We start from the raw sequence: 15613 nt of genomic DNA, 5'->3' as shown, positions 1-15613 counted from the left end.
CTTGAACCAGCACTGCTCAAACAGTTTTTTCTCTCAAATAGTTTCCGCTTGTGTTCAATAAAGATTTTACTTCCAAATTTGAAGGGCTTTTTTCCCTTCTGTCTCCCTCCTTCGGAAGTAACTGTGTTTATCTCTATATATAGGTGCCATAGATGATCATGACTTTTAGTCTTTATGATCTAGAGATATCAGTGGCGTTCATAGGTTAAGGAATGGAAAATATGACTGCTGTAATTTGTTTCATCCGTGTATAGAACTGGTTTAGTTAAAATGTTTTTTAAGTAACTTATTCCACTTTATATGGACTTATTCCACTTTATATGGACTTACTATGAGTGTTTGACACAAGATTAGAGTAGAAGTGTGTGTTAGGCTGTAAAGACCACATCATAGTTGTTTGCACTTTCAATATTACCTTTTCTCACGGCAAATTCCAGCCAGAGTCAGTAGATTTGCTCTCGTAGGCGGTTTTGCTGAGTGTTGGATTAAGAGAATGTGTGTTTTTAGAGAAGAACTAACACTGTTTCACATTGTGAACATTTTCTGTTAATATTGACAGTGGGCTGTCTTGCACGATTGAACCAGCCATGGTGGGCTGAGGCCTGTGGGGGTTGTTTAACCATCACACAACCTCTGGTGCCTGGATTCACACAACACAGCAAGCCATGGTTGGGCAGGGAATATTCAAATCCTGCCCGGCACACGCCGCAGCCCACCATGGCTTAAATAAGCCACGGTGGGCTATTTTGATTGTGCGAACTGCGTCACTGCTATATTTGTGTTGAACATTAAGACTGATGAAGTTGTTCTTGAATTGAGTATACAGGTTTTCTGGTTTGTAATATGCACATGATTGTTCTTTTAGTTGTATGTCACATATTACGATTGATGATCGTCTTATAGAATGACCTCTGTATGGCATGTATGGCATTATACATTATGGCATGTATTTTAGTATGTTACAGAAAAAAGGGGGTGTTAGTTCCACTGAGTTAAATGACACATTCTTTGTAAGTGTGCTTATGATTGCCATCTAAACTTTCAGGCTGTAATTCTCTCTATGTATCTATCTATCTATCTATCTATTTATTTATTTCTGTACCTCCCAATAGCTGAGGCCCTCTGGGCTGTTTGCAACAATTCATAAAAACACACAAAACATTATAAACATTATAATAAAAAATGTTATGAAATTTTATGTTATTAAAAATGTTATTAAATATTTTAAGATACAGAATTTTAAAGAATTAAAACAAATAGCTAAAAACAATTTCAGTACACAGTTTCAATAACAGACCTGTTCAAGACAGCTAAGATAAGTGCCCTATCATATGCCATTAAATGCCTGAGAGTAGAGGACAGTCTTAACCTGGTGCTAAAAAGATAACAGTGTTGGTGCCCGGTGGGCCTCAATTGGGAGAGCTCATTCCAGGGCTCAGTCGGGGGGGGGCCACCACTGAGAAGGCCCTCTCCCTTGTTGACACCTTCTGAGCCTCCCTTGGAGGAAAGCCCCTGAAGCTGGTAGAAGGCATTCTATACCACTGTGGCCACCTGAGCCTCAAGTGATAGAGATGGCTCCAGAGAACTCCACAAGCTACAAACCTGCTCCTTCAGGGGAGCGCAACCCCATCCAGAACAGCTTGAATACCCTCCATCCGGTTAGCAGAACCACCCACTAACAGCATTTCGGTCTTGTCTTGATTGAGTTTCAGTTTGTTAGCCCTCAACCAATCCATTGCCGTAGCCAGGCACTGATTTAGCACATCCTCACCTGTTGAGGATGAAAAGGAGAAGTAGAGTTGTGTGTCATCAGCATACTGATAGCAACGCACTCCAAAACTCCAGTTGACCCCACTCAGTAGTTTCATGTAGATGTTAAATAGCAAGGGGGATAAAGCCAACTCCCGAGGAAGCCCATGCTGGAGAATACACAGGGCTGAGCAATATTCCCCCAGCACCACCTTCTGGAACCTGCCATCCAAGTAGGAGCAGAACCACTGCAACACAGTGCCCCCCACTCCCAGCTCAGACAGTTGCCCCAGAAGGATACCATGGTTGATGGTATCAAAAGCCACGGAGAGATCCAGGAGTATCAACAGGGTCACACTCCCCCTGTCTCTTTCTGGACATAGGTTGTCATACAAGGTGACCAAGGCTATTTCCGTGCCAAAACTTGGCCTGAACCTCAACTGAAATGGACCTAGATAGGTCCAGATCGGATAATTGGTCTCATCCAAGAGTGTCTGGAGCTTTGAATACTACTAGCCTCACCGATGCAATGAATATGAACTTGAGCACACTCCGGGAGAGAGCGGAGGACAGGAAGGCCTGGCGTTCTATGGTCCATGGAGTCATGAAGAGTCAGACACGACTTAACGACTGAACAACAACAACAACAACAAACTGAATATTACCCAGTTCCTATTGAATTCAGTAGGGGTTGTGTCTGAGTAGACATGCAAAAGGACTGTGCTGTCATGTGTTAAAATTGTTATTGGGCTCACCCTCTCAGCACCAATATTACTCCTGTTAAGGTGGTGGGAAATTGAGGAGAGAGCTCCTGGCTTGCCAGAGGCCACACACAGAGTCCGTGACAGAGATGGGACAGAGCCAAGTTTCACTTAGGCCATACCATCTGTTAGCCAACCAGTCTGTCTGCCAAGAGTTAAACAACAAAGACTGTAACAGTATTGTTATCCCACTTCAGGTTGTTACTGTTAATTCGTTTTAGGCACGCGGTCCAGATAAAACGTAATTGTCTTCACTCCCATAAAATGAATTTTAAGGCTGATGAGGCCTTTTGACCCATTTTTCTGTGGACTTTACTATCCCACAGGTCAGGGGTGGGCAACTATGAGAGGTTTGGGGCCATTTTTGCCCCCCTGACATGCTGAACCTGCAGGCTACACTGGCAGGGAAATAATTGTTGCTTTGCCAACAAACCACTCCATAGTGCTAAAAGGGTTAAAAGAAGCTAAATGCGGCCATTTTAGCATTCTGTGGCTGCAACAGAACACCATTTTGTTGGATTGTGGGGATTTTTAAAATTTGGGGTGTAGTTGGACCACATGCTGCCTGTGGATTGGGTGGATTGTTTTAACTCAAGACCATTTAAATCAGCCACAAAAAGGGTATATTTAAATTACTGATTTAAATCAAGTTTCCCACTGAAACTTTTTCATATATTTCATGAACAATGGTGCAAATCCGACCACTGAGCCATGTTAATTTACAATCAGAATCTTATTTACACTGTTTCATTCTTGCAAGCAGGCTTTGCATCTCTGTCTTACTGTATATATTTTGCATGCTTTTCTTTTTACCTGTAGAGGGAATGTCTTTAAATTATTCCCATACAGGATCTTTCTTATGACCACCACATGTCAGTTTGGGTTACTAGCACAATCCTATACATGTCTCCTCAAAAATAAGTTCTTTTGAGTTCAGTGGGGCTTACTCCCAGGTAAGTAGGTATGGGATATTTGCTACAGTATGAGAATACAAGAAGATGCACACCAGACAATTTTGTGTTCTCTTTTTCTTTCCAGTGTTGCTCTTTTCTGCTTCACTCTGTCTTGGCCCAGCCTTGGCCTCACAAAAGCAAAGTAGCAAGCAAAAACAAATGCCCATGACCGGATAGGTCAAATCAAGGTTTAATAGTTACTGGGCTGAAAAGAATGCAATTTTAATTTTTTTAAATCCATTTACATTTTTATTAAGTATTTTTAATCCACCCTGCTATCTTGTCTTTCTGTCTTAATTCCTCCACCTTGCTTTGCCCAACTCCACTACCATATAAGCACAGAACAACAATCCTATCCAACCTGTGTCTTAGCACATGTGACTTTAGTCCAAGAAATGAAAAGCCCGGAATGTTCAAGAAGCAAGAGCTGGTATTTAGGCTGAACAGAGGCATTTTCATAGGATGAAAAGCTGATATTAATGCCCATGTTTGATAGGTAGGTAACTTCATTTTCATGAGACTGTAAGTGTAGGTTTATATTGTTTATGATGAAATAACTACTTGTTTAAAGTTAGGAGATAAATTTAGTATTTTATGTATTATGTTTTTTTAAAGATCTATGTATACCTATTTGTCTTCCCTTTGAAAGGTGGTAAGAAATGATCTTTTGGAAAGCGGCCACAGCTGTGTGGCATGGAATATGCTTTGCACGCAGAACGTCTTGTGTTCAGTCTCCTAGCATCTCCAGTTAAAAAAGTTTTGGTTAGCAGGACTGTGAAAGGCCTCCTTGGAGGGCCGTTGCCTATAAGTTGACATTACTAGGGTAGACAGATGAATAGTTTGGCTCAGCAAGGCAGCTTCATATATTCATGCTCATTTCTAGTGCATGTGTGTCTCTCAGACATGCACAAGAGCAATCTCTTGGGCATGCCATTTCACCCACCTTGTGGTTGCAACCAAAACTCAAAAGTAACAAATGTAAAGGACAGTAAAGTTTAAATGACAGCTTTACTGCCCATAATTTGCCACTCCTTTAATTGCACCTAGCTTTATAGAGATTTTTTTAAGAGCAGAGAAGCACTTGTGTCAGCAAGATGTGTGAAATGGCACGTCCAGGTGAGTGCCGCTTCTGCGTGTGTGTGGCTGGGGCACCCATGAGCAATGCACAAGAGGCACCATCTTGGATTTTGCCCATATTGATGCAAAAATGCCTGCCTGCGCTGATGGAGTCTCACTTGGCTGTGGCTTCCCAGGGAAGAGGTCTTGGGAGTTGTGGTGGTATAGCTCTGTGAAAACATCACTTTGGTGTTACAAAAGGCAAATTGCATGCTGAGGATTAAGAGGGAAGGTTATTGTAATGCCTTTATACATCTCTATGGAGTGGCTACATCGGGAAGATTGAGTACATATTGTAGAACTAGGAAAGGTTCAGAAAACGTCCACCAAAATGATTGGGAGGCTGGAGCAAGTCCCCTACGAGAAAAGTCTACAATGTTTGGGACTTTTTAGTTTAGAAAAAAAAAGGAAGTGAGTGGGGCCGTAATACAGCTTTTATCCCAGGAGTGGACAACTTGTGTCCCTTCAGATGTTTGGGCCTACAATTCCCATCAGCTCTAGCCAGCATAGCCAATGGTGAGGGATGATGCACGTTGTAGGTCAAAACATCTGGAGGGCCACAAGCTGCCCACTCATGAGTTATACAATTATGCATGGTGTAGAGAAAGTGGATAGAGCTCCTTCTCCCCATCCACTAAAACATAGGGTGACCCAATGAAATTGATCGGCAGTAGGTTCAAGATGGCAGAAAAAGAAGCAAGTCTTCACACAACGTGCAGTTAATTATGGCATTCACTGCCACCAGATCTGGTAATGGCCACTGACTTAGACGGCTTTAAAAGGGGATCAGATGCATTCATGGTGGATAGATCCATCAACTTGGTTATTACATCCATCCTTGGTTATTAGCCAAGGTAGGTAAAAGGAGCCTCCAAATTCAGAGGCAGTATGGCAGGGGAGTGCTCTCGCTTTCTTGCTCTACTTGTGGCTTCTCTGGATCATCTGGCTGGCCACTCTGGGAAAGAAGTTACTGGACTAGATGGACCCTTTAGTCTGATCCAGCAGAGCTTCTTTTGCATTCTTAGATACAGGTGTGAGTTGAAACTGCTGGGGATTTGGCATCCATTGCCTCCACCATGTAGCTTCATATCATTGTAACACTATAGTGACGGACCTCTTGTTTGCTCACTTTGTCGCAAGTCCAAAACTTCAGCTATTGCCCTTAAGGCAAATTCCTTGTTTAATCGAGCAGTAAATCGATACGATCTGACTGAATGAGGACATATTATGGTCTGGCTTTGTTGGAGTATACACTGGACTGCATCGGAGCTAACCTCCAGAAGAAAAGTTTGTATAGGGTCAGTCTACCTGGCCCTCCTTTGAGAGAATGTGCCCTGCTTTTCTCATCCTTGCTCTTCATGGGCTTTGGGGGCACTTTTTTGCAGATTCCTTGGGAGAAATGTGAGAACCACTAGACCATCTTAACAATAATTTCTGATCGGTTCAGAAAGGGACAATTCTTCTGAGATGCTTCTCCTGAACTTTTTGAAAAGAGTTTAAACTGGAGTGTAAACCTTGGAATTTAAAGGAAAGATTCACAGGCCAACTAAGTTCCTGTCAGCTTCTGCTCACAGCTTGCTTGCTAATCCGTGTGAACATTGCCTTCCTATATATAACATGTTTTCTCATGTATCTCTCCATGGAGGGAAAGCATTGCTAAGACTGACTTAGTTCTGTCTCTTGCCACCTGTTTTCTGCAGTTAGTGTTCCTGGTGGATGTTATTAAAAGGTAAAAAGATGTACAAGTATTCAAAATGAGCTTGGCCTTGGTTGGTTACCCTTCTGACTTGTATAGACCTTTGAAATACTGGCCCCCAGTTGCATGCCTTCCTGCATGGTTGCTTTCCCTGCTCTTTAACTCTAATTTCCTCGCCCTTCCCTCATACCTGTTCCCCTCTGTCACCCAATTCCTAACCAACCAACCCATCATTTTGAAAAGCTGAATAGCATGTATTAAAAATGTTTCCACATCTCATCTGACTGCTGAGTTTGGGTTTGCCTAGAGCGGAACTTGAAGTCGGGAAACAGAAGTGGCACAGAATATGCACTTTCTGTGCTAATATGCATAAATACTGCAAAGCAGTTTTGCAGTGTTACATTAACAGAACTGGCCAATATAACCTAAAAGAGACAATCTGCCTGTAAAAGGGATGACCTGAGCACCCCATAAACCCTCCTTATCTAAAACACACCTGCGTGTTCGTCCCATATGGAGAATAGTAAACTCCTACCGTTTCAAAGAGCTGGCTCAAGAGGCCACCCTGAGAGGCGTGAAGTATGCAGAGTTCAATGTTTATTAGAAACACTGAAGTTTCTAAAAAGTTAGTTCTATCTGTGGGAAGGTTAAAAGAAATAATTTTAGGAACATCTTAAAAGAGCTAAAAGTGCAGTTCAGTCTGTAGCTAGAGATATGAAGGCTCAGGGGGGAAAACACCTGGAAAAACCTCTGGAACCCCCTCCCATTTTTTCCCCATTTTAGAAAAATTGGACAATTTGGGAAATGGGGGTAGGAGCACTCCTATGAAATGTTTTCTCTTTTGGAATAAGTGTAATGCTTTTTAGGACAAGGCTTTATGGACTCAAAATGTGTCATATGAAGATTTTTATTCATATGGTGATTTTTTTCAAAATCACAAAATCAGATTTTGTGGTCAAGTTTGGTATGTCTGAAAACTGCATCCATAGCTGTCTGCTTCTGCAGGATGTGAACAAGGAGGGTATGTGAAGCTGGGGGACAGGTGAATGTCATGCCATTCGCCAGCCTTTTTTCAGTATTTTCTTTGTATATGCACTTTAAGATGAAGCAAAGAGATACACACATCTTCTATGAGGATCAATCTTAATAGAACCAAAGTTGCTGACTCCTAAGGAAATATTAAATATCCTTTGATTGCGGCCAAACTCCCCACTTAGTGCACCACACTGAGTTTTTATACATGTGTGTATTTATAGCAGGTGTCTGTAAATCAGCTTCAAGGAACTGCTCTTTTTGTTTCTGATACAGTACTGATGAAGTATTTGATATAGAACGAACACTATGTAAGTGGTGGAGACTCCGCTCTTTTGCTTGGAGCTGATCACTAGATGAACCTTACCTCCAAATGAGTCAAACACATGAGCAAGCCCCAAAGTATAAACTAAGGCAAACATTTGTTGAGGAGATACCTGCGTTGTGGGCATCTTGTTGCAATATACCTTGTTGACTCCTGCTTTCTGTTTGCATCACATTGTGGGGTAAGTGGTGGGCAGGGCCTGTTGTATGACGGGTCTATCCAGATGATGCAGGGTTGGACTCTAAATCCTTTACGGCCTGTTCAGCTTGGATTTCATGGGCTAGATGTTACATTTTATGGCACATCTGCAAACACATCTGATGGAGGATGCAGAGGGTTCTTCAGTGTTTTAGGTCCACAGATCTTGCATATTCCCAACATCTTTTCTTTTAGACTTTGTATCAACCATCAACTCAATGCACCAGCATCCTCCATCTCTATAAATGCTGCACACACAGACACGCGCACACTCTAGCAATGAGATTCCATGTGCCATTCATCCCCCATCACTTTTTCTTCCATAGATGCAAATCTATGTTTGCTTCCCTCAGCCCGTTTCCCAAGGAGAGAGGGGAGGAAGAGGATGAACAGAAAGCTAGATAAGATTATCCCCACAATAATTTAACAAAGCCTCATCAAACTTCAGCTCCTTAAGCAGTCTTGCCGTAATGCTTAGTTTAATTCATGTACTTTCTTTTGCAGTTAACGTGACCCCTTCTAAAGATTCCAGAGAGAGAGGTTCCACCATGACACCAGGGAAGGACCGAGAACGATTATATGGTAGATGTGCTATTTCATTTGTGTTTTTATGCAACTTGGTAACTTTTAAAAACATTCTATAAATAGATGATACTTAAATGAATGTCTGTTTTCCCACTTCATTTACCAGTGCTAGAATAACATAATTCTGGCATTTATTGGGGATAGTCAACTTTTCTTTCTGTCCCAGAGTGTCTCAATAATCTTGCTTGCTGTAGGCTGCAGCATCTTGTTGTTTGCATGTAATAGCATGGACAGCCTATATGTTGTTCGCTCTAAAGGAAAGTAGGCTACAATTCTGAGACAAGGCCACTTCCATAATAGTTGAATAAAAAAGCAGCCAGTAGCCTGGTCTCTCTCCTCTCATAGAGTGGACTGACTCGGATAAACTGGCCCTCTGTGTCAACTCTAATCTTAGTTGTTGTGTCTGTGTGGAGTGTTCTGATTAGAACAGAAGTCTTTCTGTGTTTTTATTGGTTACATCCAAATTTTTGTGATTTATCCTGACTTAAACCAAGAGAGAAAGAACATAGCTCAATGGCAGACCACATGCATTGTACATAGAAGATCCCAGGTTGAGTCCCTGGCATCTCCTGTTTTAAAAGAATCAGGTAGCAGATGATGGGAAAAACTTATGCCTGTGACCTGAAGAGCTACTACCACTCAGAGTAGATAATATTAGCTAGATGGATAAGTGTCTTCCCTTGTATAAGTCAGCTTCCTATATTCCTAAAACCAATCTGCAAAGGCAGCCTATAGATGCTTTTGATATGCAAATAAACAAAATAATTGATCACATAGTACTTGATTAATAGTACCTTCCACCTTCCTAATGCTGCCTTATTCTTCCATGATGATGATATTAAATCTTCCTTTGCTTCTAGAATAAAAATGTTAATACAGCTTGTACAATATTCAACAAATTTATTAGCAGGTAATTTGCTGGGCTCAGATTTGATGCCTTTTAAAAAATATAGGCAGTGGTTGTCATTTCTCATTCTTTGGTTATCCTCCCAAAAGTGGTCATAAAAGTGAGTGCCTTTCCTAAACCAGGAGCAGAGAGAGAGATGGTAAGCACTGGTCTTAGATTTGCCTCATTTAATTCAAGAAACGTATAGTAAGTATGGATCTTGGTACATTATTTCCTCCAAAACTAAAGAACTGACCAATGTGTATTTCCTGCTTCTCTGACATAAATTGAAAATCTGTCCTGATTTTTCAACCTCTCTTGTGCTTTTTGCCACGAAATGCCAGAATTTTATGGCATCTCTCTGTTCACTGTAGCCAGTTCCAGATCTGCCCACAGTCATTCTAAACAAGGTGACTTGGTTCACATGATCAAAATAAGCCTCATTTAAATTGTGGCATGTACCAGGTGCAATTTCTATAATCACCACCCAGGCGTGGCTTTTCATGTCATCGGAACCCAAGCAGCATGGCTTGTGGAAGGGAAAATTGGTTACTGGAGGGTTGTTTCCCCTCCAACAAGTCAGGTTGCCTGGGTTTGGCCGACACGACAGTTGCACCCAGATGGTGATTATGGAAATCATGCCCAACACATGCCACAATTTAAATATGCCACAGTAGCCAGTGGGTTGGTTTGCACATCACACTAAGTCAACTTGCGAATAAGCTCTGCAGCGGTTCGTGGAACAACCCACGGTGCGCCCAACAAACAGTTGGGCTTACCGTGGCTTGTTCTTCCCCTTCTTCCCCCTCAGTCCTCCAGCTGGTTTCCCAGTGTCTTTCATGGCAGAACCCATCTTGTCTTCCGCTGCCTGCTCTGATTGCTACCCCTTTTTGTTTGCCACTGAGTTTTGGTTCTGGAGCCTAAAAAATGTGCAGTTGAGATCTTTGTTTTGGCCCCAGAAAATTGTGCAATTGTGTTCATAATTTTTAATGTTTGGGGGGGTCTTTTGTAGGTGCGCTCTTACAGCTGTCCAATATGTGTAGTTTTGCCTGGTCAATTTCACTGTATGTTTCAGCAGTCAAAGGGAGTAGCCAAGTGGGGTAGGTAACATACATGGACATTGACAGTGTGAGACTGCACATAGGCTAAGTTGCACACCGTTGCTAGGGTCTAATTGCCAAGTTGTCAGTTGAAAAGCACCAAAAAGGGGAGGGAAGTGGAAAAAGTAGGTGCACCAGAAAGGGGCGGGGGACACAATATCTCCCCCTTGGCAATGTGGTCCTGTCTCTTTTAAGTATTGAACTGACACTTCTCAGTGCTCTCTACCTTGTCAACCCTTCCCTGTGTCTCCACCTACTCCAGAAAGGGGAGATATTGGCTCCCAGACCCATGCTTTTTGCAGCTCCTTTTCAGAACACTTACTGCTGTGGTTACTGCATAATTTATTAATGTATTAATAATAATAATAAGTAAGATAGTCAAAGTTGTGCAATGCCTTCTCGAGAATTAATGCAAATAGATGCTTATGCTCTGGCCATTAGAAGTTTCTACTAAATTCAGAGTCTTTAGAAGCTTGCATGTTTTAAGCTTTTTATTTGTAATGGAAACTTGACCAGTGACCATGCTGGTTGAGACCAATGGGAGTTGAAGTCCAAACTGTCTGGAGGGCACCAGGTTGGGGAAGGGTGATATAAAGGAAGGTTGTGAGGTGAAAAGTGGGGAGGTTCTATTTAATTCCTGCTTAATTCTGCTGTGGAGGAATATCCTTGTGGAAAACTATGGCTCACAACCCGTGGTTAACAAACCATGGTTTGTTAGCGTGCCTGGGTTCAAACAACATGATAACCCACAGTTTAGCAACAACCCACAGTTTAGCAACAACCCACACTCAACACTTGAGTGTGGTTTATCATGTTGTCTGAACCCAGTCATTTTATTCTCGTATAACCATTGTAGTACTCTACACTATACATTTGGGAGGGCTTTTTGCATGGGCTCTGCTTTAGGATTACAAATTCATAGGGGTTTAGGGTGCTTATGCACCCTAATTTTCCATAATGTCTCCCCAGTCCAAAAGGATATTCCTCCTCAGCAGAATTAAGTTGGAATTAAATAGAACCTCCCCCCTCAGCTTTCCCCAGCCTGGTGCCTTCCAGATATTTTGGACTTCAATCCCCATCAGTCTCAGCTAGCATGGTCAATGGTCAGGAGTAGTGGGAGTTGTAGTCCAAAATATCTGGATGGCACTAGGTTGCAGAAGGCTGCTTTATATGAAGATGTATGTGTAAGTATTCCACCCGACATGGCCCCCCCAATAAAAATGAGGGCTCACCGCAGCCAGCGCTGACCTTGTTGTTTATATGCTGGCATTTTAGCATTATCTAAGAGAGAAATCTTATGGCCCCTAGACAGCATCTGGGGTGGCCATTGGATTCCTGGATCTGAGGCTGGAGACAGGGCTCCGACCTCAGACCCAGGAGTCCGAGCTCCCCCGTCCCTCCCCTTGCAGCTGGCAGAAAGAGAACTGCACCAGTTGCCTCTTTGAGGTCGCAAAGGCGACCTCTGAGGGAAAGGAAAGGAGGCGTGCCAGTGGGCGGAGAGGGGAGGGACTGGGGAGGCCAGCTTACAAAGAATCCTCCAGCCAACTTCCCTCCCCAATGCCTCACCTAGATGGGCATAAAAGCCCATCTGGCTGAAATGTAGAGCAGGGGGAGTGGCAGAGGCAAAGATCGCCGCCGTTGCTCCTCCCGCTCTGCACTGAATGGCTGTAAATCTCTGCGTTTGGAGGCTTACGACCATCCCTATAAGACTGCACCATTAGACACAAGTTTGGCCATGGCTACAAAGATTTATTATGAGAAGCTGATGACTATTTCCTGTTTTTTCACTGAGGGGAGGGAGGAAATCTGGAAATGTTAACCTCAACAGCAGCATATAGCCTGACTCTACCACCATCCAGGAAGGTAAAGTGTATTAATCCAGTGATTCTGCCAACACCTTCCTTATCTGCCAACACAGAATAATGGGCTCAAGTTACAGGAAGCCAGATTCCAGCTGAACATCAGGAAAAACTTCCTGACTGTTAGAGCAACACGACAGTGGACCATTGATTGGGGATGTACGAACCCCCTACCTTCTGACCCGGGGGGGGGGGGCTGTGGGGGGGGGAATCCATTCCTCCCCCCAGAATCCTTGTGCGCGGGTTCCTCTCTGCGGCGATTTTGCAGAGCCGCCGGCTGGCTCTGTATAGCCAGTGATACGACCGCCATTGCCGTGCCGTATCGCTGAGGTGGAAGGAATCCGGATGGAAATGGTGTCCACTGCACCATTTGCGGCCGTAAAGCTCTTAGATTAACCTAAATGCAGCTGTAAATGGCTAGCCTATCACGGGAAAAACCATGGACGCAAATGGCATAGTGGACGCCATTTGCAGCCGTAAAGCCCTTAGTTAAATGCAGCCATTTACGGCTGCATTTAGGTTAATCTAAGAGCTCTACGGCTGCAAATGGCATAGTGGACACCATTTGCATCCAGATTCCTTCCTCTTCAGTGATACGGCACGGCAATGACAGCTGTATCGCTGGCTATACGGAGCTGGCCGCGGAGAGGAGCCGGCTTCACAATGGATTCGGGGGGGGGGGGGCGCAGGTGAGTGCCCTGTTCTGCCACGGACTCCAGAGGCTGGATTCTGTGGTGGATTTCTCTGACATCCCTACCGATGATCTAGGGAGGTGGTGGGCTCTCCCACACTGGAGGCATTCAAGATGAGGCTGGACAGCCATCTGTCAGGGATGCTCTGACCTGGATTCTTGCATTGAGCAGGGCATTGGACTTGACGGTCTTATAGACCCCTTCCAACCCTACTATTCTGTGATTCTATGATCTATGGACCATCTCAGTGAAAGGCCCTCAAGATCTTCCAAGGAGAACCTAAATTTCCTCACAACCTCTGTATTACTAATGCCTTGTAAATAAATTATTTGCAATTATAACAACACAAAAGAGGGGAGGGAAACCTGCAAACAGTAACACTGACAGCAAGGACAAGTATCACTAATACCTAGTCCGGCATAAAAGTCAGTCATCAGTATATGAAAAAGGATAGGAAGTTCTTCAGATAACCTTCTCCATATTGAGAGTTTCCCAGATCCTGACATCTCAGACGTATATACAAATAAATATATACAAATAAATGTACAGCTGAATCCTGTACATGCCAGAAGTAAGTCCCATTGAGTTCAGTGGCACTTGCATCCAAGAATGTGGGTATAGGATTGCAGCCTTAAAGTCCCTTTGGTCTGTCAAAATAATCTGAAAGAAATAATGAGGAGCTCTCCAACCCTTGGACCAGTATATTTAAGACCCCGGAGGACATCAGGTTAGGGTACCAGGCACTAGGTTAGAGGAGGCTGGATTATGGCCTTCCTTTGCCTTTCTCTAAGGGCTGGGTTAGAAGTGGCGCTGAGCCTCATTAGCCCAAGTCTCTTGTAAGCAAACTATGTGGAACTGGGAGAGATATTTCAGAAAATCTTTATCTGCCAGCCTGTTAAAACCACCCAGCAATGTTCCACAAGATAATTTTTATGGTCTGTATGCTCACGTTATCACCACCTCCCAGTCCTTGTAATGAGCATTTTTCAGTTTGTCTTGAATTACCCTTGTAGCCTATAGAGCTAGAAGCACAGCTGTATAGCCATAAGCTGCTCTACGTCCTCAAGACTTTCTCAGTGGTTGGTTTTGTCTCCAAATTTCTGTTACCTTAAGGAAGGTCAAACAAGATGAGATGTCTGCAATCACTTTATCTTTTGTAGGTATAAATCTTCCTTGCGCCTCACAGCAGTTAGGGCTTTAAAGGGTGCTACTTACCTATGATGATGAAATCCTCTAATGGTTCTCAAAGAGTATCTCAATAGGGTTTAAGGAATTTTAACACAAATGTTGATATGAAGGGGAATTGAATAGCTCATGATTAATCCTCTTTTTCTGCCTTCTTATAACCATGATAAATGGGGAGTAAATCTCTGTTACTGTTCTAAATGCTCCACTTAAAATGTAATTCAGCTGCACCTTGCTGCCAAACCTGTTGCGAGGGTGTCCTTGGCTATCAGGAAGTCTTGTTCCATGTTTGACTGTAGCAGCCGGTTTTATGCCAGTCAAGTTTCGTACTTGTATAGTAGAATTTCTGTTCTTCAATCTGCATGGATTAAATATTGAAAGACTAAACAAAACGGCTGAATAATTATGGGATCAGCTTGGCCGCTGCTTGAAATACAGGGGTGAGAAAGAAACAGCCCCCTTTTTGGATAACTGTCATGGCAACTGTGTTTAGACAGTTGGGGATGATTTGGCTAAAACTGAGGAAGTTGGGGTGGGGATTGTGGATTTCATTAAGGGCCGTTGCACCTTTTCCCTCCAGGTGTTACTTTAAGGCAGCCTTCCCCAACCTCATGCCCTTCAGATGTTTTGGACCAACTTTCAGCAGCCCCAGTCAGCATGGCCAATGATCAGGAATGCTGGGAACTATAATCCAAACCATCTGGAGGGCAGCATGTTGGGGAAGGCTTGGAGAGTTACATTATGAACATGGGAAGCTGTCTTATGCTGGCCTGATTTCCACATACCAGAAGCCACCATGGGTGAATTTCTCCATGGGGCTTCATGTCACAGCGACCACCACCATTTTGAATATTCAAGCCATGATAGGGGTGCACTGAAGCTTGTCATTATGTGTGAACCCAGCAGAGGTGGGTTGTTGGGGTAGTTAACAAGCCACCCACAACCCTGAAACAGCCCATGGGTTCTGGGTGGCTTGTCAATCATCCCAAAAACCCACCCTTGCTGGGTTTGCACGTAACGACAAGCTACATTGCACCCCTGCCATGGCTTGAATATTCAGAATGATGTCTGGCACTACAACGAGAAACCCCACAGGGAAATTCACCCATGGTGGCTTCTCATTACGTGCAGACCAGGTCACTGAGTCAGACCATTGGCCCAGCTCCCTCACTACTGACTACACTGATTTGCAGTGGCTGTCCAGGATTTCAGACAGAAGTGTTTTCCAGCCCTCCCTAGAGACACTGGGAATTAAACCTTGGACCTTTTGCATGCAAAGCATGTGCTCTATGACTGAGCTACAGCCCTTCATATTGGCCTTGCACAAAAGATGACATTCTAGGCCCTCAGAATTCAGACAGTGTTCTCATAATGGGCTGGATCCAGAGGTTCCTTGTGCAAGTAGAAGGGCACTTCAGCTCACACAAAAGAGGTGTGAGAGTTCCCCCAACTCCCCCCTTCTACTGGCAGCCTGCC

At 43.5% G+C, this 15613-nt stretch overlaps 1 protein-coding gene across 15 annotated transcripts in view; it reads left to right on the top strand.

The window, feature by feature from the left end:
• Positions 1–15613, top strand: part of SLC11A2 (solute carrier family 11 member 2) — a 149593-nt gene that overhangs the window by 11200 nt on the left and 122780 nt on the right. For all 15 annotated transcript variants that reach the window (XR_014788118.1, XR_014788115.1, XR_014788113.1 and 12 more), the window contains one exon: positions 8335–8412. Coding sequence is in view for 2 of the 15 variants with exons in the window: in XM_084836841.1 (XP_084692967.1) it covers positions 8335–8412 (78 nt within the window). In the remaining 13 variants the exon portion in view is untranslated. The remainder of the gene's footprint in view (positions 1–8334; positions 8413–15613) is intronic.

The sequence above is a fragment of the Heloderma suspectum genome, chromosome 2 (assembly GCF_057233095.1).
Source record: "Heloderma suspectum isolate Gila_16-S chromosome 2, 16-S_ref, whole genome shotgun sequence".
Lineage (NCBI taxonomy): Eukaryota > Metazoa > Chordata > Lepidosauria > Squamata > Helodermatidae > Heloderma > Heloderma suspectum.
This window is presented reverse-complemented; position numbering and strand designations above follow the sequence as displayed.